This window comes from Odocoileus virginianus, chromosome 17 (assembly GCF_023699985.2).
Source record: "Odocoileus virginianus isolate 20LAN1187 ecotype Illinois chromosome 17, Ovbor_1.2, whole genome shotgun sequence".
In the NCBI taxonomy this organism is placed as follows: domain Eukaryota; kingdom Metazoa; phylum Chordata; class Mammalia; order Artiodactyla; family Cervidae; genus Odocoileus; species Odocoileus virginianus.
Genome location: NC_069690.1, coordinates 38,763,114 through 38,790,101, shown reverse-complemented (window position 1 = coordinate 38,790,101; position 26,988 = coordinate 38,763,114). Strand labels below are relative to the sequence as shown.

Genomic DNA, 26,988 nt, shown 5'->3' with positions numbered 1-26,988 from the left:
TCCACCTCGGCTCTGTTTTGGTCTCTCTCTCAGTAGTCAAGGTAACCTCTCCACAGATATTTTTAAAAAGCCCCAAGTCGTATCTCCTTCCTACTCCTCAGTTTTTATTGGTGTATCTTAAAAGGGCGCAATGAGGGGGAAGAAGGAAAGAGCTCTGCCAACTTTGGATCTCTGGGCAGCTTGGACCTCACACCCTCTTGCCAGTCATCCAGCCACAGGCAGGTCTTCACTGAGCCAGAATTGTCAGTTGCAGCTCCAGGGTTGAAACTCACACCAGTTTTATTGTGTCTGTGTGCGTTCCATGGCAATACCCACCCAACACTCTATAGAAGCTTCCTCTGCTTCTGTGAAGAAATAAATAAACCAGGAGACAGACACACACACCCCACCACCTTCGAGAGGAAGAATGTAGGTCAGCATCTCTGCCACTACTCCATGTGAAACAGCCTATGCTCCTGGCAGAAACCAGTAACCACAAGCCCAGCCCAGCCCCCTTAAAATCCCACTGCCTTCCCAGGGCTCTCAGCTTCGGCGAGGAAAGGACTTTCTTCCTGCTCTCAGTCTGCTCCCCGGCTGTCTGAATTACATTTAAGACCCCGCTGACAAACATACATCAGCCTGTGCTCCCACAAGGGCAGCGGAAGCCAAGCAGGGACTCGAAGTCAGCTTCACGCATCGTTGACAGAACCAACCCTGTTCCAATTGCTGAAGTCTTAAGAGCAGCAATGACCTAGAAATTGACAGTGGGGGGAGAACCAAAGGGAAGGGAAACGAACAAACCAGTACACAGAAAACCCTATTTCCTAATACCAGGGGAAAGGGAGAAGGAGGAGGTAGAGGGGGGAAGAAATTTGGCCTCTTTGAATCTGCAAATGCGATCTTGGCTCAGTGCCATAGAGGATACACAGCAGCCCCAATGCGAGTCAAGCCATGTTCCTGACTCCAGGCCTACAGTTAAGAGGAAGGCGCCAAGCCTCAAACACAACGAGGTGGGGAGGTTGCTCCTCTTTGGGCAGGATCCTACTGTGGACACAGAACAGACAGCAGCTGCCCACAGTGTGGAAACAAACTGTAAAGCAGTCACGTCTCTTAAGGCTGCAGCATCCAATAAAATGTAATTTAAATCAAGCCTCGCATCTGTTCTCAATCCCATTCAGTCTCTGCTTTCCATCAGCCTTCGGACAATCTCTGCAATTATGCTCGTTAACCCTTATAGCCCCGGACACTTTCCAAGCTGCTAGGTATAGACCAGTGTTCTCCCCTCACAAATTGACCTCAGAGGGAACAAATGCTCTAGTGAAGGAGTGTGAGACATTCAGACTCCTGTCTACAGACTACGCTCTGCTACACACACTAGCAGGTAGTGTTCATTTCAGAGGGCTCTATGTGTCCTCCTATCCTGTGCCACCTGCCACAGCCCAGATCACATTGCAAGGATACAGTGGGCAGCATGAATGAAAGAGTGGCCAACTGATCATTTGTACACATATCAAGTTCTCAAACCCAGGCCATGTCAGGAAGGCAGGAGGCAGAACCCAGGGAGCAGCACAGACTTGGTCACTGGCTGTCAGACCATTCCTATCACACATGGTTTGCATTCCAAGCATATGCTTGAGTTATAAAAGTACAGCAATCTCCCAGAAGAATCAAACATCAGTTTTTTTTCTCCCTTTCCTCCAAACTACCCCAGTCCCACACCTGCACTCCTAAGATAGTCAGTGTTATCATGGTGCCCTCTGGTGTCCCCATCACAAATTGCCATTTAATGTCGCTGGAAGCCAAACCCAGAAAAGTGGGGACTTGAGTAACCATGTGGATTAATTTATCTAAGAAGACTGGGAAAATGAGGTTTCAATGACAATCCAAACCCAAACAAGGGCGTCTGGAAACAAGTGGCTTCAGCTGAGGGCAGCTAGGACCGTGGGACAGTTTGGGGAGGAATTTTCACGTTGCCTTCTGAAAAGTTTGAGCTCTCTTGAAATGTGATTGCTGAAGAAGACAAAGACTGCAACTTGAAAATAAATATATTCACAATCTGTAGTCACATTCTCCTGACCACCCCCACAACCTTGGGAGTGCCCAGGAAATTCAGTGAGTCTTTAAAATGTCACAGTGTGGAAGTATCTGCAACATAACATGAACACAGTACACTCCAAAAAAAAAAAGATATCCTTTGATCAAAGTGTCCTCCATATCTCCACATCAACTTGCTTATTTGTCTGGAGTCTCCTTTTTCGTTCTGCTTCCTCTGATCCAAAAGTTCTTAAAAATACACCAATGTTTTAGGAGACTAAGAAATAAATATATGAACTTTCTGCAGCATCCATCTGTATACTTGTAAGCATGTTGGTTAGGGGCACACTCAGGGTAGAGGTAGTGAATATAATTAAAAAGGGTCTACTTGGTAGTTTGTAATGCATAAATATAATAAAACTCAAAGGTGTAATTCTGTGCTAATAGTCACGAATCTATAGATTAGATTTTATCAGTTTTAAGTAAAAAAAGGTCATCTGCTTTCAGACCTGAGTGTATAAAGTACTAAAATGAAGACTCCATCGGTCTCTAAATGCCAGCTGGATACTGCCGGGTGGGGTATTAGTAGAAAAGAATTTAAGGCAATCCAGTAGCTAAGATATTTCCAACTAAAGCTTTGTCTTTCAGCGCATGCTCTATTTCCTGCTCTTCAATCTTCAGAGACACCTGCAGGGAAGAGAAAAGGACGTTTTGTGGTGGAGAGCTCACAAAAGCCAAGTTTTTATTACAGAAACCTTTACTATGTTCAACTTTTCTCACAAGAGTCAAGCAAGTTAAACACTGCTTTTCCAATAACATGGGGGGAAAAAAATCTGATTCATACTATAGCCATATCTTCACACATCTTAAATCCTACCTAACAAACAAACAAAAAAAGTGTTTATCTAATTGGGATCATTTTTAAATCTTTACTGTAGCAAAAGATAAGCTCTTCAAAGCAGGACAATTAAAAGCAATGTCACAAAGAAGCAGTTCGTTGTACCTTTGTGAAGCGGGTTTCCTTGTTTTTCTTTAATCCGAAAATGCCTCTGGCCTCCAAGAGACCTGAAAGTGACAAACACTCTGACTGGTCCACAGCTGCCACCTGCTTTTTGCGACAGACGTTACTATAGGCTTCGTATAACTGGACGGAAACAAGGGAAAACAAATGTGGTTTAAAAGCCCTATCTCTTCTAACTTTGTAATCTTTTAAAATAATGTAAACCTGGGTTGGCAAAAGAGTTATCTGAATACCCTAATGCTCTCCATTTTCAATAAAATCCTTGCAAAGGCATTCTGGAGGTACCGCTGAAAACCAATACTGCAATGCAAGGAGGGGGCTTTATTGTGTTTCATGGGGAGAGGCAGAAATAAAGGGGAGAAGATTAATGATAAAGTCTCAACCACAGCCCAAGGGAAATAAAAGTCAGCTGCCTTTTACATGATACCAGTACTTATTCTCACCGTTAAAATCCATTTTTAATTCACATCAGCTGCAGCATCATAGGCCTTTAGGAAAATATCTGCTCTGCAAAGCAGATTCTCCTCTCCACCCCAGCTCCATCTGCTGAGATTCCTGACTAACCTTCCCCAGGGTGACCTCTTTGATTTTCAACCGCCTGGTCAAGAGCAGCAAAGAGCAGACCAAGATCTTCTGCTGGAGGGGGAAGGAATCTCGTGCTCCTTCCTGGCTCAAAGGCATTCTGTTTCCATCAACTTCAGAGATGACTTGTGATATGTGAATAACACCAACCCGCCTGGGAACCACTGACTCAGAGGGTGATTTACCTAGCAAGTAAATAAATCAGGATTAATTTGATTTTTTAAATACTGTATTTTTACAGTTAAATACAAATCAAGACAGATGAGATACTATGTTTTAGTGGAAGGAAATTCAAGAGCAAAACAAAGTCAAAAGATGAGACACAGTGTGATCCTCAGGAAGATGCCAAAATGTGACATGACTTGGAAAGTAGGGTTATCCTTTCTAGGCAGAACGCTGAGCTGTTTTATCTGGTATGATGCAATTTAATGTCAAAGAGATGAAATCTACCTCATGAAAGAATAAGGACCAGACAGAGAACTGATGTAAGGTTCCTAATATCTCAGAGACGAAGAAGGACAGAACCTTGAAACAAAGATGACGGGGCCTGGTTATTGTTAAAGGCTGGAAAAATTACCTAATATTTTAAATCAAATGAGTGGCTAAACGTGGACAGTCCTAAGGCCTCTAGATAGCCTCCCCAAATGACCTTTGAGGTTTGGTTCATTTGCCCAAGCCGATCTCCAGGAGAGCAACACTTGAGAAAATGTCATCGGATATTTCAGCAGATAGCACCATCTCAGAGGCCGGAGGTTGGGAAACTGCCAAGGAGCCACAGAGGACTGTGGCCTCATTGTTTGGATGCGGGAATGGCAAGACAGAGGAGGATTTGCTCTGTAACAAACTTTGCCTCATGTTACTTCCTGAGACCAAGTCAGTTGTCCCACAAGAGTTTGCTTCGATTGTTGTTCAGCCGCTAAGTCGTGTACGACTCTGCAACCCCGTGGACTGAAGCACACCAGGCTTTCCTGTCCTTCACTGTTTCAATTTCACGATCACAGACAGGATGCTACCGAGGACTAAGCATACTGGAGAAACTGGAGTTCAGTGGTCAAGAAGCAGAATCTCACAAAGTTGAGAAGAATTCAGGTCTAGTCTTACTCCCTATCCAATGCCTGAGTCTTTTCATAACACCAAGAAGGGGTCACCTACCCAGCTTGCGTCTGAGTCTCTTCAGTACTGGGACACCCCCTCTGTGTCAAAAGAAGACCAGCTAGTGCTCTTTAATGGAAAGTGCCTTCTTTTTTCCTTTTTGGCTGCACCACGAGGCATGTGGGGTTTTAATTCCCCAACCAAGGATCAAACCCACACCCCCTGCATTGGAGGTGCGGAGTCTTAACCACTTCCCTGGACCCACCAGGGAAGTCTAGGAAAGTGTCTTCTTATATTTAGTTAAAGTCAGTCTCCCTGTAGCTTTCTAAAGCCATTAAAGCTAACCACATCTACCAGAGGTTAAAAGACAGGAATTAAGTTAGTTTAATAATTTATGAAAGAAGTCACAACTTCTTTTAGTTCTGGGTGTGTGAGTGGTGCTCACAGGATCCACTGACAAGCCTAAATGTTACTGGTAGGGGAAAAAGGGAATGATGTGAAAAGTTGAAGAGAAACCAGTATCTAGTCTGTGCATTGGCAAGTATTACCTACTATCAGTCAAAGCACTGTTTGGCTACTTCTGAAATATTTTTATTAATCTTCTTTCAACAAGTTGATGATAAGGAAGAAACAATCAAATCAGACTGTCCTGTTTCTAAAGATTAACACTGGATATTAACCACAAGATACGTAGTTCATGGCCATTTTACTTCCTCTACAGCTAAGAGGACAAGGCTGAAGGAAAGGAAAACTAATTCTGTCGTTTTTGTGAAAGCTTGCAGTTTACTGTAGCAATGCTATCTTTGTATCACCACCCTCTGAGGCTTGTTGAAAGTCTAGCGATATCCCAAGTTGAACTAATTCTTTCCCTGTCTGACTCTTTATTTCCTGGGCTTTGCTTTCACCTATATCAAGACCTAAAGTGCACTCAATATAAGTACCCAGAGAGAAGCTGACCCAATCTTACTGTCTAGTTTTCACTCCTAGGACTTGGAAAGAAAACCCACTCTGTCCCAACTATTCATGTAACACCCTGGAGAGCTCATTTCCAGTAATGCGTGGATTACAGCACTGGCAGGCAAGACTGAAATAAAGTAGATGAAATTGATGAAAAACACAGACACCCATACACAAATGGATAACAGGATTTAATTATGCTCATCTCATCTTTCTATCTCTTTCAGAAAAGTAAAGCTTCTAATTATAAAAGAAGAGGGAACAGAGATAAACTACTCACATTCAGAGAGTGGTTTGAGGATAGTCTGACTTTTGATATCTGACTCTACAATTTCAATAGCCCTCCTGTAAAAAAAAAAAAAAAAAAAAAAATTCTAGAGTTAATTTAGGCTGAGCCAAACCAAACACCACACCAAAACGCCAAGCCCAAAAACAGGCACATTAACACAAAGCAACATGTTTTATAATTTTAAAACCCAAGAAAATTGGATTATGCCTCAACTCCAGGGGACTTAATTGCCTCGAAATAAATCATGGACCAGGGAATCTGAGAAACTTCAACACTACTCGATTTCCTCTTATAGAGGCCAAGTAAGTCATCCTACATTGAGCCAATGATAATATTTTGGACAAGGAAAACATGTCATGGATAGAAGAGAGGACATCCAGTGTGGGTGACTGACTAAAGAGAGACAGTACCACCCACACACACCAGACCTGAGAAGAGCCCGCAGTTTTCTATACATAGGCTATGTGTAGGCTAAAACCACACCGGCCTACATGACTCTTGCTCATAGCTGCAGTCTTTATCCAAGTAGTTTGCTGACTAGGAAGAACTTTCAAATCCAGGATCACACCATCTAGCAAGAGGAAGAGTTTACTCTCCCACTGCTCTCTCCAAAGTACTTTGCCCACAGGAAGCCATGAGCCAGACCTGGATCTTCTGCATGGCAGTAGGGGGAGGTTGGACCAGCGGGCCAACACAGCAAGTGTCATTTTAATGGACCCAGTGTTCCTACTGGGAAAGAAGAAATTTCATCAGTCAGCACAGAGGCTTTCCCCAGCAGGAGAGGCCGGGGGATGGGAAGGGAGAGAGAGGTCTGGAACACAACTGTGGGGGACCACCAGCTGGAGGAAGGGGTGCTCACCAAAGGAAGGGGCAAAAAAAGTCTCAAGGCAAGGATGGTTCAGGTCCATAAATAAACCTGCTTGAGACCAGCTAATGGAAAAGTAAACTGGAGTCTTTTTTAATACAAATGTAATTAACCAATCTATAATCACCACAGGGAGTGCCAGCAACATCTCATTTGTTTCCCCCTCTGTAGGTAATGGACTGATAATGTTTCAGACATTAACACGGTGGAAATGCAGAGCTCCCCACTGAGAAACAAGTCCTCCTTTCTGAACGTAAAAAGTGGCAGAATGAAGCCTCTTAAGCCACATTCATTTGAGTTACACAAGACAATTAACAGCATTTCTTCTTTTTTAATAAAAGCAGCCAACAGTGCCATAACTCACCTGCAAATATCAAGCGCTTTGCGAACATCTCCCGAAACAGCAGAGACTTTGCGGGCGCAGAACTGAATGGCAGCATTGTCTAGGACCTGGTCATTGGACGCCTTTGGACAAGACATAGAAGTTTACAGTTGAAACTATACGGCTCCTCCTCTGCAATTTAGGTCTCAGACATGACTGCTTTCACACTTAATTCTAAACTTGATTGACCAAAGTTTAGGGTCTAGGAGATGCCTTTTCTGCTTAGAAATGGGAATTTTATACACTGAAGCATTTTGTAGGAATGTGGTAGAGGTTCACAAAGGGGAAAAAAGCAACTGAAATTTAAATTACCAAAACTACACTAAAATAAAATCTACTTGGTCATTTACAAGAGAAAGTGTTTACTTGGTCCTATTTTTTTTAAAAATTTTTTGGCCAGACCATGAGACATATGGGATCTTAGTTCCCCGACCAGGGATAGAAGCTGTGTCCCTCTGCTTTGGAAGTGCAAAGTCTTAGCCACTGGACCGCCAGGGAAGTCCCAGGTCCTATTTTTTCTTTTAATTAAAAAAAAAAATTCTATTTCTTTTTGGCTGTGCTGGGTCTTCCTTGCTGCATGGGCTTTTCAGTGGTTGTGGCAAGCAGGAGCCACTCTCTAGTTGTGGTGAACGGGCTTCTCATTGAGGTGGCCTCTCCTGTTGTGAAGCACAGACTCTAGTAGTTGCAGTTGCCAGGTTCAGTTGCTCCAAGGCTGTGGGATCCTCCCAGATCAGGGATGGAACCCATGTCTCCTGCACTGGCAGGCAGATTCTTTACCACTGAGCCACCAGGGAAGCTCCCTCAGGCCCTATTTTAAGACTATTGTGTTAGTTGCTCAGTCATGTCCGACTGTTTGCAACCCCCTAGACTGTAGCCCGCCAGGCTCCTCTATCCATGAAATTCTCCAGGCAAGAACATTGCATTAGGTTGCCATTTCCTGCTCCATAAAACTATTAGAGAAGCATTTGAGTGACTCCTCTCTTATGTTTATTCCAACACTGAAGCACCCAATAAATGGAGCCATGGGTGGAAATTCACATAAAATGTTCTCACTATGGCCCACAGGAACGCCTTGTTTAGCAATGCAATCAAAGCAAAATATTTTAGAGTCATTGTTAGATTTCCCTTTCACAGGTGATACAAGGAACAGACACCTTGGTACAGCGCTTGGCACTCACCTGATTCAGTCGATCCTGCAAGATGGTGGCTATCTGATTTTTGGTATAAGGTGGGAAGTTCAACAGCTGTGGCTTACATTTTTCTCTAGCTTGAAGCCTCGGCAGAATTCTGTCTGTGAGATCCAGAGTATTAGCAATACCTGAGGAGGAGATAATGTAACACCTATCAGTGGTCAAATCATCCTAACAGGAAAAATAAACCTTCTGAAAGCTAAATAAAATTTCTAGTCATAATCCAGCATTCCAACTGTTGCTTCCCACTTGTCCCCCACTCTCAATACTCATTAAGTAGGATGTACACAATCATTGAAGAACACTTTTTTAAAAGTGTTCTTTATTTCTTGGCTGTGCTGGGCCTTCGTCAAGGCATGTGGGAAGAATGCTCTTTTCAAATTAGGTTTAAAATTTTGACTAATAAGCAGGACCAGACACTCCCAAAATTGACTGTTGCTGAAATGCAATATTATGTCATTTCTATTCAGTTAACAAAATTGATTTGACTAGTGAAAGTGAAAGTCACTCAGTCCATGGAAATTCTCCAGGCCAGAACACTGGAGTGGGTAGCCGTTTCCTTTTCCAGGGGATCTTCCCAACCCAGGGATTGAACCTTGATCTCCTGCATTGTAGGCAGATTCTTTACCGGCTGAGCCACAAGAGAAGCCCCGATTTGATTAAGTTCCCTATTATTTTTATAATAACTGTCCTTTTTTTTTTTTTTTAATTCTTTTATTTATTTTTATTTTTTTTTGACTGAGCTGCACAGTATGTGGGATATCAGTTCCCTGAACAACTCATGCCCTCTGCCATGGAAGTGCGGAGTCTTAACCACTGGACCACCAGGGAAGTCCCTATAGTAACTTTCTTATTATGGTAAGAGAGCAGAAAGCTGGTGTAAGATAAAGTAATAGGTGATAACGGAGTTCCCTGGCAGTCCAGTGGTTAGGACTACTCACTTTCATAGCCAAGGTTCAATCCCTGGTTGGGGAACTAAGATCCCACAAGCTATGTGGCACAGTGAAAAAAAAAAAACAAAACTGATAAGCTGAAGAGATCTAAAAAAGAAGTCTCTAGAACCACCATGTAACAAAAACAACAGAGCACTAACCTATCAGCACCAACCGAGAATTGCTTAGCCACGGCCATTCAAAGAGCGTGTACAAGACATCCTGCCCTCTGCTGTCCAGCTGATCCATCTCGTCCAACACCAACACACTACAAAGAAAGAGAAACAATGAGGATCCACGTTCACCTTCTTAACTCTCCAATCTGTTTGATGTGGGCTGACTCTAAGTCACATTCCTACACCTCAAACCAGTTTGAAGATAGTCATCTACCCCATTTGGTAACATACAGCGATGAGCTTAGAAACATTTTCCCCCAATTTGAAATTAGAAGGTTTTTCTTTTTTCTTTTCTTTTTCCCCTTTAAGCTTATGTAACTACATCTCGGAGAGAAAATATAGGAAATGTTCTTTTTATGAGTAAACTAATAAATTCAAGAGACGAGACTGTGAGTTTGTGGGCAACAGATCTTGCAGACTTTCATAAAGCAACATGCGGCAGAGCAACGCTTACATCATGGGGCCCTTCTCTGCAGTCATATGGTTTTCCAGTTTCCTCATCATGTCCTTCCCAGCTGGCCTGGATACTTCTTCCTGACAAATCTCCTGAGCAATAGCTGGGAATACAGCCTGGGCACTCCTCAAGGACATGCAATTCAGCACGATAGTTTTAAAGCCTTTTAGTTCCTTCTAGAAAAAAATGCAAACAGGCAAGTTAGTTTGGCCTCAGATAAACTTTTGATGGAACGTGAAGTGTCTTTGAGGGGTTAACAGCATATAAGAGAATAAGCTACACTTTCATTTGGAAAGATTTTGATGGTGAAATTAAAAATGTCTTATTTGGGGGAAAATTGCAATCCCTGAAGTACTTCCACTGCTTCTTAACCCTTAATAACCAGATGTCATTTTAGCAAGAGCATCATAATTCAGACTCTCAATGTACCTTGAGGTCTTGCAGAATTCGGCTTAAGCAGGCAGTTTTTCCAGTTCCAGGAGCACCAGAAAGATAAAGACTTCCAGCTTTTTTCCCACAGATGTGCTCTCTTAGGAAATTCCTGATGACAGCCATCTCCTTTTCCCTGGCAGGCAGCTGATCCGGGACAGCTGTAGTCAGGACCTGTTTCGCTTGCTGGTAGCAAGTGCCTGTGCCAGACATGAAAGGACAATTAGACACGACAGTGGGGAACGGAGAAGACCCACCGGCTTTCACTTGGAGTCACCAGCCTTGGTTACGAGGCTGCGCTAACAGCTGCCTTGTAAGAACCAACCTTCTTGCTTAAACAGTCTCAGACATGCAGGTTCTTTCTCCAGCGGACATCTCTGCTCAGAATTGGTTGTGATGTCCTGACCTTTCGGAACTGAGGAATGTGTTTTGTTTTGGTGAACTCTGGTGTGTTCTCTTTTGCTAGGAGACTTAGTTGTCAGCTGATTGTCAAATACCAGTCTGCGTCCCTTTGATGTCTGTGAGCGAGGAGGACCATTCTCTTTCTTGCCTTGCTTTGGTGGAGAACAGGGAGATAAATGGGGAGTGTTGCACAGGTTGTCGTCACCTGAAACATATTAAAATCAGAATGGGTCACTCATAGCAGTGGACACTAAAAGGACTTGGAAAGATCTCTACCTCTGCCCCTCAAAAGGGGGATGAATTTCTACCAGGATCAGAATCACCAAAATAAAATGCCTCTCAGCCAGAAGCAAACATCGGCCACCAGATGGCACCACTGAGTCTTACTAGTTGGTAGAGGTTTTAATGGGAGGAGATTCTAGGATTGCTCTAAAACAGGGCTTTCCAACCTTGGCATCATTGATATCTTGGACCAAATAATTTTTCATTGTGGGGGACTATCCTGTGCACTGTATCACAGTGAGCAGCATCCACTGTCAGTAGCATCCCCTCAGTTATGACAACTAAAAATGTCTCCAGATACTACTAAATCACCCCTCATTAAAAATAGATGCACTAAAACAAGAAAAGGAAAAAAGAAAACAAAACTTAAAACAAAAAAACAAGAAAGGATTATCAACCACAAGAATTGTCACCTGTTTCTCATAATTTCACAACCACTGAGACAAGTTTCAAAATACTATGTAATGAAGAGCAACATTGACAGAACCAAGTTCAGTATTAAGGAATTGAAGATCAGCCCTATCAAGTGGTTCAGAAAGTGATTTCAAAAGTAGCTTAACTCTGAAGTTCCATAAGCAGTTAGCAACCATTCTGAAAATAACCAAAGGGAATAGAATCATCTTAACTATACTCAGAAAGCTGTTTCAAAGGCATCTTATTATTAAGAAAGAAGCTGAGAGCTACCGATTAAAAAGTACTCAAACATTGGATAACTTACCCAGACGTTTTCTGGGGCTAAGAGGCAGAATTTTTGCACAGGGAGAACGCAGGATAGCCTGGGTATTTGTCAATTCTAGTTTGGTGTCACTGGAGCTTTTAGCTTTGTCCACTGTATGAGACGGTTTCTTTTTTGGAAAGCTGATTGTAGCCTGTGACTGGGAGCGGGTTTGAGGCATGATGGCAGCACAGCTGGGTACAAAAAAGGGAACAGGACATCCAGTCAATATGTAAAAGTGAAGGAAAAATAATTAACATGGAACTTAAACCAATGACCAACACTCATTTCATAATCAGATTATGTTGTGACAATATTTTAGCATTTAATTCTGCTTCATATCCAAATCTATGCAATAACAAATACCTTGTCTACCTACTACACATAACAGGCTGTCATAAGTATTTTAGGTGTTTACTCAGCTGGTAAAGAATCCACCTGCAATGCAGGAGACCTGCATTTGATCCCTGGGTTGGGAAGATCCTCTGGAGAGGGGAAAGGCTACACACTCCAGTATTCTGGCCTGGAGATGGGGTCGCAAAAAGTCAGACACAACTGAGCGACTGGTACTTTCATTTAAGTTTTACAACCATTTTAGAGGTAGGTACTATTATCCTTTTCTTACTGATAAGAAAACTGAGAGGCAGTGAGATCCAACATCATAGCAAGGTAAGATATAAGACCAGGTATTCTGGCTCCAGAGCCCAAATTTTTAACCACTCAAACCATGCAATAAGAAGTTGATCTTCATTGGCGCCTATAACACTTCTAATTCTCTAGCTCCAGGCCCGGGGTAGATCATTATCACCATCTTAGCAACCTCCCATACTTACAGGCTTCCCCAAGCCCTCAGACCCTACTCCGCCCAACCTCGGCCCCACATAATCCCAGATGTTCGGGGAACATCGCCCTCCTATCGCACTCAGCACAACTGTCAGACCATTCCGAGGGTGCATTCCTCGCTACCCGACCCCGACCTCATCAGCTTCCAGCGATCTGAGCTCTCCTCCTCACAGAACCCGCGGTCCTTGCCCCAGGCTCTCACAAACTCCGCTGCCCCCAAGGACCCGGGCCTCTTCTCCTTTCCACCATACAGGGATGCGTCACCTCAGTGCCGGCTCTTCCTCACGTCTCCGGCAGACAACTTTAGGGACTGTCCACGACAAGCTGCTGGATATACCCCACACCGACAGCAGCAAAGCCCAGCCACGCTCGCGCCAAATCTGCACTGCCGCAGGTTTCCCGCCTCCCGCCAAAGCCCGGCCACGCTTCTGATTGGGTGTCGCCAGAACGCCGCGCGCGCCTCGGAGGCAGGCCCCTCCTTCACAGCCAATCAAGCCGGAAGGTACACGACCAATAAGAGAGCCCCAGGTCTTAGCGCCACCGTGAGGCTACGCCCACAGGTCCGTCTACATCCGGGGCCTCCACGGAAAGACGCGCGGTGGCGCCGGGACCGAGTGAGTCCGGCTAGCCCCGCCGCAAAGCCCGGCGGGAGATGTAGTCTTTGCCGCTCGCTACTGTATTCCCACGCCCTTTTTTCGTTCTCATTGCCCTTTCTCAGTGTTGCACGTACCCATTTTCATTATCCTAATGGGCTAGATTTTCAGACAGCTACTACATAATCAGTTAATCAGTTCAGTCGCTCAGTCGTGTCCGACTCTTTGCCACCCCGTGGACTGCTGCACTCCAGGCTTCCCTGTCCATTAGCAACTCCTGGAGTTTGCTCAAACTCACGTCCATTGAGTCGGTGAAGCCATCCAACCATCTGATCCTCTGTCATCCCCTTCTCCTCCTGCCTTCAATCTTTCCCAGCATCAGAGTCTTTTCCAATGAATCTGTTCGCATCAGGTGGCCAAAATATTGGAGCTTCAGCTTCACCACCAGTCCTTCCAGTGAATATTCAGGATTGATTTAAGATTGACAGGTTTGATCTAACTGCAGTCCAAAGGGACTCTCAAGAGTCTTCTCCAACACCACAATTCAAAAGCATCAATTCTTCAGCACTCAGCTTTCTTTATGGGCCAACTCTCACATCCATACATGACTACTGGAAAAACCATAGCTTTGACCAGATGGACATTTTTCGGCAAAGTAATGTCTCAATACCTAGCATTATTTGGGCAATTCTGGGTACCAGGTTTGATGCCAAGTGCTTTACTAATGCTCAACACCACAAGGCACAAAGCAAATCCGCTGAGGGTTAGAGGTCACAAAATTTTTGGTGGCCTTGAAGGGCCTAGGATCATTATCTGACACCAGAGTCAGTTTCTTTGTAAAGTTCTACATAAATAACACTGCACTTCATCACATTAGCCCCCTTATTTGTGTTTCAAATATGAGAAATAGGGCCAGGCCTTAGCTTTTATTTTGTTACAGATAATATGATATTCTGTGTACCTTCCTATCTGTGTGTACTAGTCCCATTGATCCACACAATGTGGGGAGTGGAGAGAATGATGGCCCCTTAATTTAAAAATATTTTTTAATGGCTAAACACAAGGGTTTCAGGACCAGAGAAGACCTCTATAGAAGAGGCAAGCTGAGCTTTTAATGAAAAAATATAAATTAGAGCAGTAATTTACAGGCCATCTTCCAAAGCTAATAACCCAGTTAAGCCTCAGGCGCCATTAAAAACCAGAACCCAATTCTAGGTGATGGTAAGCATTTATCTCTCATCCTTCTATATCAAATGAAATAGAGCAATAAAACCAAGAAATAGGAAAACAACAATATTACAATCAAGTTAGTTGTAGTTGATTCATATAGGGTATAAAAACCAATACTGAGAGCTTATGTGTAGGCCAGGCTTTGAGCTCTGGTATTTTACCTATATCACCCTGTTAATTCTCACAGGAACCCCATGAAGTTGGAATTATTTCCATTTCACAAATAAGGAGACGGAAATAGAGAGGTTGAGATGTGCCCAAGATCACACAACTAGTGAGTGGAAGAACTGGAATTCGAACCCAGGAAGTCTGAAAGATCATACTCCTAACCACTTAAAACATCCAAGGAGTAATAGACAGCAAGTCGAAGTTGCTCAGTCACAGCCAACTCTTTGAGACCTCATGGACTATACAGTCCATGGAATTCTCCAGTCGAGAATACTGGAGTGGGTAGACGTTCTCGTCTCCAGGGAATCTTCCCCACCAAGGAATCGAACTCAGGTTTCCCACATTGCGGGCGGATTCTTTACCAGCTGCGCCACCAGGGAAGCCCAATAGACAGATGCAGGTTCTATAGCAGAGAGAGGGCAAGGGCACACATTTGAGGAAGGCTTTCTAGGAGATGAACACTGCAAGAACAAAGGACATAGGCTGCCACAAATGGCAAAGTGTTACCATAGAATTGACGCTTTTTTACCAGCTGGTATTTCTGATCTCTTAATAGGGCAATAGAACCTAGGAAACAACTTCCTATGTTCATATTTATTTCTATAACCTGGACACCTAAAAATTGTCCTTCATAACCAATGGTAACAAGTGCCCAGCGAGCTTTTAAGGGATGGTGGTGAACAACCTACCTATCTTAATTACAGAGGAATCCATGAGTACTTAATGTGCATACCAGAGCCTATGGAAGCATCCACCAGGAAATACAGCACTGGTCCAAGGAAAGTCTACAAGAGTCAGGGACTACTGGAGAAGCAGGCAGAGAACTGCAGAATGTCCAGATTGAAAGGTCTCTGAAAGGATACCTACTTGAAGCTTTCTATTTCCAGTACTCCAGTAGTTATGATGAGATCCCATCATAATGTTTCTTGCTTCTGTGCCTCTTCTGTGCTGTTTCCTATGTCTGGAATGCTGCTCACCATCCTTCCCTGGCTAATTACCATAAAGACTTTTAGTATCCCTCACAGGTTTCTCCTGGTGGCTGTCCTGCTCTCCTGCTAGACTGTGAGCTCCTTGGAGGCAAAGACCATGTCCTATTCATCTTCACACTGTCGGTGTCTGGCACAAAGCTAAAATATGCAACCAATGCTTGCTGAATGAATGGAAAAGACATTCCTGCCAAGCGGCTATCCATCTTTTGCGTGAACATTTTTTGTGGTCAGACAGCATACGGTCCTTTAAATCTCACAGCCCCTAAACCTAGGAGTGTAGAATGAATTATGTGTAAAATGATCCAGACTGAGCTCTGGTGATGTCAGAGACAAAGCATCTCTCCATCGTTATCTTCCAAGGTGATGAGGATCCTGAGGTTGACATTTTAGTCCTTTTAACTCTGCAGAGTAACAGGAAGTCAGAGACAGGCAGCTTCCTTACGGTAACTTGCAGTCTGTGACTGGGCTGGGTCAGGAAACACTGAAGCGACACTTTCACTGTAAGCAGCTATGCCTCGGTAATAATTAAAGTGGGACAGACTAGTGTCCTTATCACCTGCTAAACCACACACAGTGTCATGGGGGAAGGAATGAAATTACACAGGAAGGACCTGTCTGGCATCCTTTTGTGAGTCTGTGCGCATGTCTTTGTGTGCACTGGTGGGTGTGACTAGCAATACCATCCCAAAAGGACAGAGAAAGCTTATAGGAAGTTAGGAAGTTAAGGGTCATTTAGGCAAGCTCCATTTGAGGGCTATTCAAAGGCACAGGAGGAACAATTACATCAATAAATAGGTAGTTTATTAATCATATTAATAACAATGATGAATCAAAGAATCAAGAATTCGGCCTATCTGGCAAACATGGATGAAAATGAAAGGAGGCCCTTTTCCCTCCTCACTCCCTCCCCCCATAGGTTTTTATATCAAAACTATGTGAGTGACTCATCCACACACCTGTTATGAATCAGTCCAGGAAATAATTTCAAGACCTCTGCTAGTGATGAAAGTACAGGTTAAGCTCATCAAATCTATGGTGATTATGTCAGCTGACCACAGTAAGCCGAGACTATCTCGTTCAATTTTGACACCTAAAGTCAAAGTTCAAGAAGTCAGCTAAGATTTCAACTTAAAGAGGAGCGAAGGAGAAAAGCCAACATCCACATAAAAAAACAGACACGCACAGTCTGTGTTCCATCCTCACCTTTTCTTCACACCTCAGTATGTGAATCTACCAAGCACACAGGTGGAGAGAACCATTGGGGATATAAAGACAAGGCCTGGGGGGATCTCCCTGGGCTCCCTGAAATCATGGGCAAGGGGAGTTAGGTGGCAAATACAAATAATGACCAACTCTCAGAATCACCCGGTCAGCTTGGCGAAGTGGAACTGTGAGTTTCCAAACACAGCAGGAGGGGAGGAGAAAAAGTTCTCAGGAAGCTGCAGATGCTTATGTCCAAGTAAGTGTTTCTACTGTCTCAAGGGGACCTGGAGTCAAACCACGACACCCCCGAGACAGCAGACTTCTTCCCACTCTCTGCCACCACTTGCGGCAGTATCCCAGACAAGAGTACACAGTTTTCAGGGTTTTTGTGTTTGTTTTTAAGCAAGGTTTAATTAAACTGCACGGCATCCAGAAGAAAGAAATGTACCAAAGAATCCAACCTGAGACCAGATTACACATTGGGGTGGCGGGGGGAATCAATGCTAAGTGGGGGAGGGAGTACTGTAATCAGAAACAATGCCAAAATAAATCATACAATAAATTATTTTTTAAAAAGAGAGAAACTGATAGACATGCAAAGATGGACGCGCATGTACATACACACGCTCTTCACACACGTCACTCTAGTCTTGTATTCAGTGTTGATGAGGGCTCCCGTGCTGGTCACCATGGGAAAAGACAACAGTTAGACATGAGAAGAGAAGGCTCAGCCCCTCTGCCACCAGTGGAACGAGGGTCGAGACAGTTAAGAGAGGGAACCCACTCACTTGTCAGAAACAAGAGTAGAAAGAAGGAAACAGCAGTTATCAAGGAAGATTTAATTGCCTCAAAGAGGGACAGAGGAAGAAAGCACAGAAATCTAACACAAGTAAAGGCACAATGAATGTGGAGTTGAATGGAACCAAACCCTTCCTTCAGTTAGTTATCCTTTATTTTGCTTTTGTAAGTGTTTTGAAGGTGGTTGTAGTTTTGCTTCATTCGGCTTTTAAGAGATGAGTCCTGAAGGCAGAGTTGTAATGCCTCCCATTCCCTAAGTTAGGGTGGCTCCCAGAGAACCACCATAACCACGTGGAGCTGGGGACTGAGATTCAATAGGGAAAGAGAGCCTACAACTGGAATGTGAGGAATCCGATCTGTAGTTCATTGTAGGTTGGGTTTCCAGAAGAACAGACAGCTCAGTGTAGTGCCATCAAAGGGCCGCAGCCGCCCTTTCCTCCACCCCCAGAGCTTTGCAGAAGGGAAGGACCCTGGAGTCACACTTCTCCCCCACTCCCATAAGCACGCAGCCTACAGATTATTTCAAGTGATCAGGAGAATTAAAACACACCCCAACCCTGAGTTGCTCTGCAGCAAGTCTATTTACAATTTTCTCTCACCTCTCCCTGGAGGTGAGTCTGGGTTTCAAGCTGGGAAGCCATGGGGTGAGGGGATGCCCCCAGTGCAGTGGTCAGTCTCCTCGCCTCCACCAGCTGGGAGAGCTGGTATACTTTCTGGAGGCCGGAGCCTCCCATCTGTTGGGTAGGATAACCCGAAGTGCTCTCGCTCAGCAGGACCAAGCGGTAAAGCTACTGGGGGCGCTGTAGCTGGAGGAAACCTCCCCCCAGAGAGAAAACCTGGAATATTAAAGTGCTGTGATCCAGGTTTGGGGGCCAGAGACAAGGGACACGGGGACATCGAGCTCATCGAAAGACCTGGAGGCCACTGGCCTGTTTCCCAGAAAGGGCGGTAAGAAGAAACCATTAAGTTTTTCCCACTCGAGAAAAACAGCATTAAACCAAACCCACACAAGGGCTTTTAACACAGCTTCCTGATGCTTGGCTGGGCAACGTCTCTTCCTTCTGGGAAGGAATAAGGGGGTTAATGGGACTGGGCAACAGCCTCAACATGAGACCACCCAATCTTCCACTGAAGAGACAACATTCCCACAAGCAGATAAAAAGAGCAGTTTAAAAGGTGAGAAGTTTTAGTGCTCTTATAGCCAGCCCACCTCAAACCTATATTACAAGCTTTTTACAGCGTACAAAATAGATCAGTAACTATGAGGCTCACATTCCCATTCTTCAATAGTAAATATACATGATAATAAATCTGTTATTAACAGAGGGACCAAATAAGGTATAAGGCAAAGACATTTAAATAGGTACTGTGTCATCAACATGCTCTGCAGAAGAAAATCCAGCTGACTAGATCTAGTTCCAGGCCTTTTCCCATGAGGCCAAGAAACTGAAAGTACAATACATATCCACATGACACAGTCCAAATTCTGGGGAATATGGGGGGCAGCAGGTCACAGGGGAGGATGAAGTAGCCCCAGTGAAAACCTGGGGTTTGGCTTTTATGTGTAACGCTTATTTCAATGCTCTGTGTTTGAGTGGCCGGGGGTGGGGGGTAAGGTAACACTTTGATAACATTGTACAAAAGGCATCAACTCCCATTTCAAAAATAAATGGGAAGACTTCACAGTCTGAGTTCAGTAACCATCAGTGTCTACCCCGGAACTCTGCTGCATGTCAAGTCTTGCACTTCCTCCTTTGCCCTCCACTAGCATCTCCTCTTTCAGCTCCTCTGGCTTCAGGATGCCAGGGATACTGCTGAGAGGTAACTGCTAACAGATGTGAAAGTAAGAATCATAAAGAAAAGAACGATTAGAAAAAGTGTGGTGACAGACCTAATCGTGGTTTGCCTCAACAGTCAGCATGGTCCAGGGGATGGCAAAGAACAGCAGACCCCAGACAAATAACCCAAGTTGAGAGCTCTCTCATCTAGCAGTGGGAAGACTTGGGTTTCACTGGGCACCATGAAAAGACCCTTAGTTTGTGATCCAACAGATTGGAAAGGTCCCTAGGACAGTTTAAGCCTGTGACGTATCTGGTGAAAAGTCTTCGTGGACTTTTCCCCATTCGTTCCAAAGGACAGCATGGTTCCTCTGCTCTCACTCCAAGCTCTGAGCAGCCTCTGCACGCAAGGGCTTGAGCAAACCACACCAGCTGGACGTGGAGCTCCACTGTGCTGTCGGAGAAGGGCAAGTCCCCGTGCCATGAGCCAAGCTCAGGTCCTACCTAGACTGGGAACCTCCATTTCCTCTGGGCTATTCAACTAGGACTTGGAAGACGAAACATGTTGCTGGCTGCCACAGAAGATCAACTGGATCGAAGCACATCTCACCAAAGTCACTGTGCTTCTTGGCACAGAGGAATCTTTGACTCCCCCAGAAGCTTCCTCACCTGTCTCTACTCAGAAATGTTAACCTATGCAGGCTTGTGGCTGAACGGTGAAGGGACTGGGAAGAGCCTGCTCAGTCAGCTGAGCTGTGAATTTCAGAACCGGTGGGCCTTAGTTAAAAGTCTTCACAGCCCACAGAGCTGGACCTTTCCACAAGGTGCTTCACCCTTCCCTCCTTCGTCATCCTGGGGGCTGCAGTTTCTGAACAGCACTGGAAGGGCCAGGGGCCTCTGGGGCCAGCCAGTAAAAGACTGAGGCAGCCTCAAGGTCAAGGTTAAGGCCAAGGCCAAGGTCCTATTTTCCTCTCTCTCACTAGAGGTTTTAGGGATTTGAGAATCCATAATGAATGAATGAAAGGGACTTATCTCTTGAGGGGATAAGGTGGTGAGAGAACGACAACATCCCTCAGCCTCAGCACCTGCACAAGTGGAGCAGGGAGTCCCAGAGTGCTCCCACCATGGGCCCTGGTCCCCGTGCTGCAGAGAAACTGACTAGCTCTGAAAGGATGCCCAGTTTATTTCACCCTCTCTTTTCATTGATGTTTAGTTCAACTGGTTAGTATTTAGTGTTTATATCCGGCCTATTTCTGGGTATGGGCGTGGGGTGGGGTTACAGCAAAACCAAAATACCCCTAAAAATAGAGCAGATCCATTTCCTTGCCTATGCTCCAAACCTGACCTTTAAAACAGATCATTTCTCTGCAAACTCCTTTCCCGTTTCACTAAAAATGCCCACTCCTGGAAGTCCTGGCCATACCAGCTTCCTAAAATGAAGAAATATAATGTAGCCACCAAGTTCCTCTCCACCCACTTCCCTACAGTGGGTAGGAGAAGGTGGGAGGACCATTCTCCAGCCCACCCCACCCCGACAATGAGTTCATTCATCACAACAAGGCACCTTTCCCCAGAGGAAAGCAGGAGACATGGAAGCTTCTTCCTCATCTGGCCAGCAGGGCTTGCTAGAGGGATGGATGCAGGGTTTGAGGCCCTACTGTCAATACAGAGAGTCCGGTCACCAAGTCCAGAGATGAGATGCATAGATGGAGGTGAGTTGGGAGGACGCTTGGAGTCTAGAGGTTGGTTGCACTGGAGAAACACGTCAGGAGCTGTCATGCAGGTTTCAGGGGAATGGAAGGGACCATCTGAGAAGAGGAGAGGGTCCATCCTTTTCCTGAGGAACAGGACCAAGCCAGGCTTCACCTGAGAATGGGGGGCAGAGGTGGGGCTCCACGGGCAACTGAAAAAAAATAAATAAAAACCACATACATAAAGTCACTCACCAGACCCAGAATCACCCAAACATTCCTAAAACGAGAGAAAGACAGGCTCTTTGAGCTACCCTTTAAAACCTGGGATGAGGTTTTGTCTTTTTAAGAAAATGCAGACAAGAAGAAGCAAATGTTAACCTAAGAAAAGCACACATCAATTCTATAGCCTACATAATTATGGCAGAACTTCCTCGATTCTCTTCTTACCTCGGTTTGTTTTGCTGGGATATATCCTCTGAAAGTGTTTATACTCTTCTGGAGCAGGAAAGTCTTCGACTGGATGGAAAGAATACTTCGACTCAAAATCATCTGCAAAAGAATAGAGCATTAATTCCTATCACCGCCTAATTAAAGGAGCCCAGCTGTTTGCCTGGGAGGGGAAGGAAATATAATTCTGTTTCAGTAACACAGTCATCTTAAAGACTATCACCATGGGAAACCACCTGAACTGAATCCACAAACTGGTAGAAATTAAGCTAACCTGGGAAGATCTGTCACCAGCCAGTGAGAGATTTTGACCAGGTAATTCCTTTTCAGTCCGGGCTCCCCTCAGTGAGTTTTGTAACACAGTTGGGATAGCCATGTCATGCCCTCTGCTCCTACCTCCCATGGCTCCTCTAAAAGAAAGCCCAAGTCTTCTATGGGTGTGACTTGATCACATTCCACAAGGCATATCTTCTAAGCAAACATCCTAGTCCACTTAACAGGAACAGACCAGAGCAGGGCAGAGAAGGGGTAGGCATTGAAGAGCCTACAGTGCGCAGGCTAAAATGAACCGTGCAGATCTCTCCAGAATTCCTTAACAGTTGTTGTTCAGCTGCCCAGTCATGGTCACTTCGTGACCCCATGAACTGCAGCACACCAGGCCTCCCTGTCCCTCAACAGAGAGTCTAACAATACCTGCTGGACAAACTTTCATCACAGACCTAATGAATCAGACTCTCTCAGGTGGAGCCCAAGATTCACTTATAACCCTGGAAAAGTGGACCTGATAACGCTAGTCAATTTAGTCAATCTCCTTGTTTCACAGATAAGGGAAGTGAGGTCCAGAAAAATGAAGTGACGACTTCAAAGTAACAGAGCTAGTCAGTGGCTTTGGATTATCAGATAAATATTGTGCATACAATGTTCTGTTTTCAAAGGTCCAGAAAGGAGCCTGAATTCTTCCTCAGAGAATACGAAATTCCTGTCTCAATAATCCTGAAGAGGATACAGTCTCGGACCTAAAAGCTAACCACAAATAACGAGCCTTGAGGAGCAAGAGAGTGGCTTCAGAGTTAGCAAAACACTTGCTGATTTTACTGTTAATCTCTTCCAAAGCAGTTGAGCGGAGAATTCACCTAAGGAAAGCAATGTGCACGGCTGGGGACAGAAGTCTGAAGGAAAGCCAGGAGAGGAACTGCGGTGAAGAGGGTACTAAGTGGCCGTGGCCACTGGAGTCGGTGAAGCCCCTTAGGAGCTGAGACTAATGCAGCCGGCCACTTACCCAAGAAAGACCGGACCGTGGTGATGGAATCTCTGTGGCCGTTCCGCAGGGGCGGTGGTGGCGGAGGAGGCCCAGCTGGCGTTCTTGAGGGCGGAGGTGGGGGCTTTCCTCGGCTCAGGGGTTCTGACCCATGCATTCGGTATGGTGGGGGGGGAGGGGGAGCATCCCTGGCACCATTTCGGATCATTGGTGGCGGGGGTGGAGGAGCTGCAATTAGAATCAAAGCAGTTAGGCTTGGATGCAGAAACGGTGATGGGCAGAGGGATGAGAGAGACATGGGCCAGAAGAGCATCTCGGTGCCTTCCCGAAGAACCAGACTGTGAGCCTCTGGGCAGCATGTTGAATGTCACATCCCCTTCCTCTCATCCCTGTTTCTTTTTTTAAATTTTTACTTTATTTTACTTTATTTAGTTGGCTGCACTGTGCAGTATGTGAGATCTTAAGTTTCCCTGACCAGGGGTCGAACCCGTGCCCCCTGCACTGGAAGCATAGAGCCCCAACCATTCGGACTGCCAGGAAGTCCTCCTGTTTCTTTACAACATCACATTCTTCCAGAGACAAAGTTCAGAATGAATAGATGACCCTTTTTCACTTCCCATGACAAGTCAGGCAAGAACTCTCCTTATTCGTGATGATTTCTTCTCGGCTTTTCCACGCCTGCCTCCACAATTCAAAGTCAGGGCTTTCTCATTTTTAGCCGGTTCTACTGCAAAAAGCCTCTCTGCTGTTTTCCTTGCTTCTGATCTCTTAGCCTTCCCATCCATTCTGCATACCAACAACTCACTAATCTCCCTGAAATACTAGCTCAAACTTTTCCAAGGGCTTTGCATTTCCTACCTCATAAAGTTTCAAATCCTTAGCTTCCACAAGTATCACCCCATCTTCCTTTCTTACACAGTAAGCTACCACGTAGGTAACCTGATCTCGCCTTCATTCCTTCCTTCCTTGCCTCCTAGGTTGAACTGGCACCATTCTTCCACACTCCGACTGTTACCTCTGTCTCTCTTGACTACTCTAATATTCTATATTATAATTATTCATTATATGTGCTTCTTTCCCAGTATACTGTACATTCCTTAAAGTCAGAGCAGTGTCCATTCATCTGAATTCCCAAGCTCAGCCAGATGTATAGCAAATGGTAGGTATTTGATCAATATTTGCTAAATAACCTGAATTACCTACGCTTTCCTCTTGTGACCAGTCCTTACTATCAAATCCTACCTATCCTTGAAGGTTTAACTCAATTCCCATCTTCTCAAGACTTTCTCAAAGCAATCCACTCTATTCTGATTCCCTCCTTTGTTCCCTGACAGCACTTGTAGACTATGTCACTTATTCTAGTACTCAGCAGTACAGACTAAAATGTGTGCCTTTCACATTATGTATAATAGTTTCATTGACAGAAGTTACATATTTCCAGTGACAGGCTCACTGCTCAAAAAAAAATCGGGAAAGCCTCTTTAGAATTGTCTCCAAACCCAGTTTGTCAGACAGATTCATAAATATTATTATATGATGGTCATTTCCCATTTTCTGAGGTTGCAGCACCAACAAAAATATTCTTAACTATGTCTGACTCTGACTTCTGGTCATTTCCAAATATCAAATTCACCCGTAAAAGACAAAAATCTGCCATCAAGCATTAGATAATATCAAAAGTACGCTGGACATTGGACTTCCCTGGTGGTCCAGTGGTTAAGAATTATCTGCCAATGCAAGGAACACAGGTTCAATCCCTGGCCCAGGAAGATCCCACATGCTGCAGGGCAACTAAGCCCACACACCACAACTACTGAGCCGGTGTACTCAATCTTTAAAACTTCTTGTAGCCAGCCCTGTACAAGTATGTGGCATAACCCCCATTGCATTGCATAAATGAGGAAAGTGGAACTCTGGCTATTTATCTAAGGTCACAGATCTAACAGACCCAGAACATGCCTACTCTTTCATAGTAAGAAAACTGCTACATACTGCTTTTCATAATTATCACAAGTATTAATTACCTCCCCAATAAATGTATAACCCAATAAGATGGAGGTGTGTTTTTTAGTACCTAGGCTATGCCCAGTAAGTTGTTACCTACACAGTACATGGAGAGACTACTTTGCTTAACAAACAACACTGTCTTAATAATAAGAGTATGTATTATTCCTCCTGAATTACTGTCAGAATTTCTATAGAGTAACCATAGGCAAGCATGAAACAGTAATGGGCTGATGCTTGTAGACAAGGAGTCTGGCACTGTAGGCCCAGTAAAGGTCAGTTTTAGCTTCCACAAGACACACTCAGAACGTAAACTCTCCCTCAATCTCCAAGGTCTGTGTAAGCATGGACAGTGTCCATTAGAGGTAATAATTAGAGAAACCTCCTTAACACCTCCCAGCAGATCTTTGAACCCTGTTTTCGTACCAAATCTGCTCAAACAAAATCTCTTTTGGGTCGTCCTCAAAATATTTCCCTCATGCTTAGATTTCTTAGGGTCCTGGAAATCTGTGTCTACCAAGACTCCCTGGTGGGAATAGGGCAAGTAAAGTAGACAGCATCAGCCAGGCTCAAAAGGACACCAGTGAGGCTGTGAGCAGGTGGCAGTGACGAGAGCCAACCTGGACAGGCAAAATGGAGCAGGACGAAGAACCACCTGCTTGGTTTCCTTAGCTCAGGGACGGTAATCCTGACCAGGTTCTGCTGTTTGTCACATTCAGTTTTAAGACTATTTCAAGTGACAGAGCTGGAACCCAATGACCCCAAGAGACCAGCAGTGTGCAAAAGAAACCTCAGGTGGAAAGATCAACTTTTGTAATCCAAGATAAACCCAATTTTGAGTAAAGTATGATGTTACTGATTCTTTTGTTTTAAACTGAAGCAGGGCTTCCCTGGTGGCTCAGATGGTAAAGAATCTGCCTGCACTGTGAGAGACCCAGGTTCGAACCCTGAGTTGGGAAGACCACCTAGTGTAGGGAATGGCAACCTGCTCCAATATTCTTGCCTGGACAATTCCATGGACATAAGAGCCTGGCAAACTATAGTCCATGGGGTGGCAAAGAGTTGGACAGGACTGAGCACACAGACATAGCTGATTTACAATGTTGTACTTACATCGGCTAAACCTAACCGCCCACTCTATCCTTGATTCTTTTCCAAAGAAAAAGTGCCCTTCAAAATAGTATTTTACTCTACAGAGGAAAAATTCAAAAAGAAACTCTATAGACCAATAGGAAGGGATATTTTTGGTCTCTGAGCACCCTAGGCAAGGCAAAAGACTCTTTTTGCCTTTTCTACATATTCTTTTGCCTTTTTACATATTCTTTCAAATGTAAATCATTCATAAAGAAACCAAAGTACATTATAACATGTTATCATAGTATGATTAATTAATAGAGATAAGTCCATGAAAACTACCCAGAAGCCCTTTGCATAAAAACCACTAAACTCACCAGCACACTACAGTTTATAAAGCACTTCTATGTGTTCTTTTATTTACAACCACCTCCGAAAGTACTATGAATATCATTTTACAGATCAGGAAACAAACTCAGAAATCAGAGTGATAGGCCCAATCTCACAAACAATGGAGCCAATACTCAAAAGATCTCTGACTAAAATATCTCAATTTTTTCTTTTTTTCAGAGTATCATTTTTAAGAACTGTTGCTCTGGTTACTGATGCAGAAAGTAGGCCAAGGCCTATGGCAGTCTTCAAAGTTGGTGATGGCTAATAGAAGAACAAGACTTATAACTTCACATTATTCTAAAGGAATCACAAAGAAAGAACTGAGAAGTGGGAAGCAAGAAGTCTACAGACATTTAAAACGACTCAATTCAACCCACAGAAATTACGTTTTCCCCTGCTTCTATTCCTGGTTGGGTTTAGAAAGATATGGGCTCTGGCTCAGAAAAGGGTCATTTAAAAAAATTCTTTAGTTAAAAAAAAACTTTTTAACCAAACTCTGTAAAATCAAAGGTCATGTTGGGAGTATATCCTTATGGCTAAAGCCAGGGAGATACAGGATCGGCCATGTACTAGGCTCCTGCGTGACCACCTGATGCCATGGCCAGCTCCCAGAATAGACGTCTCTGTACTTAGTCAAGCAGCGGACAGGTTAATGGGCCTTTAATATATGCTTCCTGGTGACAAACCTCCCTAATCAATGATTTCACCTATACCTGTGGGGTATCTAAGGCCAAA

At 44.3% G+C, this 26,988-nt stretch overlaps 2 protein-coding genes across 9 annotated transcripts in view; both read right to left on the bottom strand.

Annotated features, from left to right (window-relative positions):
• Positions 1-2,006: 2,006 nt before the first annotated feature.
• On the bottom strand, positions 2,007-13,055 carry CDC6 (cell division cycle 6). Of its 3 annotated transcripts, none has more exons than XM_020890096.2 (12): positions 12,889-13,055; positions 11,785-11,975; positions 10,708-10,989; positions 10,383-10,582; positions 9,954-10,129; positions 9,485-9,591; positions 8,380-8,519; positions 7,184-7,284; positions 5,946-6,010; positions 3,599-3,801; positions 3,017-3,157; positions 2,007-2,700 (listed from the first exon to the last, which is right to left on the bottom strand). In XM_020890096.2, exons 2-12 carry the CDS (start codon positions 11,960-11,962, stop codon positions 2,611-2,613), a joined length of 1,683 nt encoding a protein of 560 aa, XP_020745755.2. In that variant the 5' UTR covers positions 11,963-11,975; positions 12,889-13,055; the 3' UTR covers positions 2,007-2,610. The 3 variants fall into 3 exon arrangements, with proteins under 3 accessions (XP_020745755.2, XP_070335526.1, XP_020745754.2); XM_070479425.1 differs by lacking the exon at positions 12,889-13,055 and adding an exon at positions 12,759-12,877 and having other exon boundaries at positions 9,954-10,126; XM_020890095.2 differs by lacking the exon at positions 12,889-13,055 and adding an exon at positions 12,759-12,875.
• A 4,135-nt stretch (positions 13,056-17,190) lies between these two features.
• WIPF2 (WAS/WASL interacting protein family member 2) overlaps positions 17,191-26,988 on the bottom strand; it is a 39,683-nt gene continuing 29,885 nt past the window's right edge. For all 6 annotated transcript variants that reach the window (XM_020890098.2, XM_020890099.2, XM_020890097.2 and 3 more), the window contains 3 exons: positions 22,804-23,010; positions 21,525-21,626; positions 17,191-21,286 (listed from right to left, as the gene is read on the bottom strand). In XM_020890098.2, coding sequence (XP_020745757.2) covers positions 21,246-21,286; positions 21,525-21,626; positions 22,804-23,010 — 350 coding nt within the window. In that variant the 3' untranslated portion in view covers positions 17,191-21,245. The remainder of the gene's footprint in view (positions 21,287-21,524; positions 21,627-22,803; positions 23,011-26,988) is intronic.

What these genes read in the sequence shown, in the direction of transcription:
- CDC6 (XM_020890095.2), bottom strand. An exon ending in GAGACTGTTTAAGCAAGAAG is followed by an intron (nt 10,583 to 10,707) that starts GTTGGTTCTTAC and finishes TGTCTGGCACAG; the next exon opens with GCACTTGCTACCAGCAAGCG. An exon ending in TGCAGGATCGACTGAATCAG is followed by an intron (nt 7,285 to 8,379) that starts GTGAGTGCCAAG and finishes TCTTGTCCAAAG; the next exon opens with GCGTCCAATGACCAGGTCCT.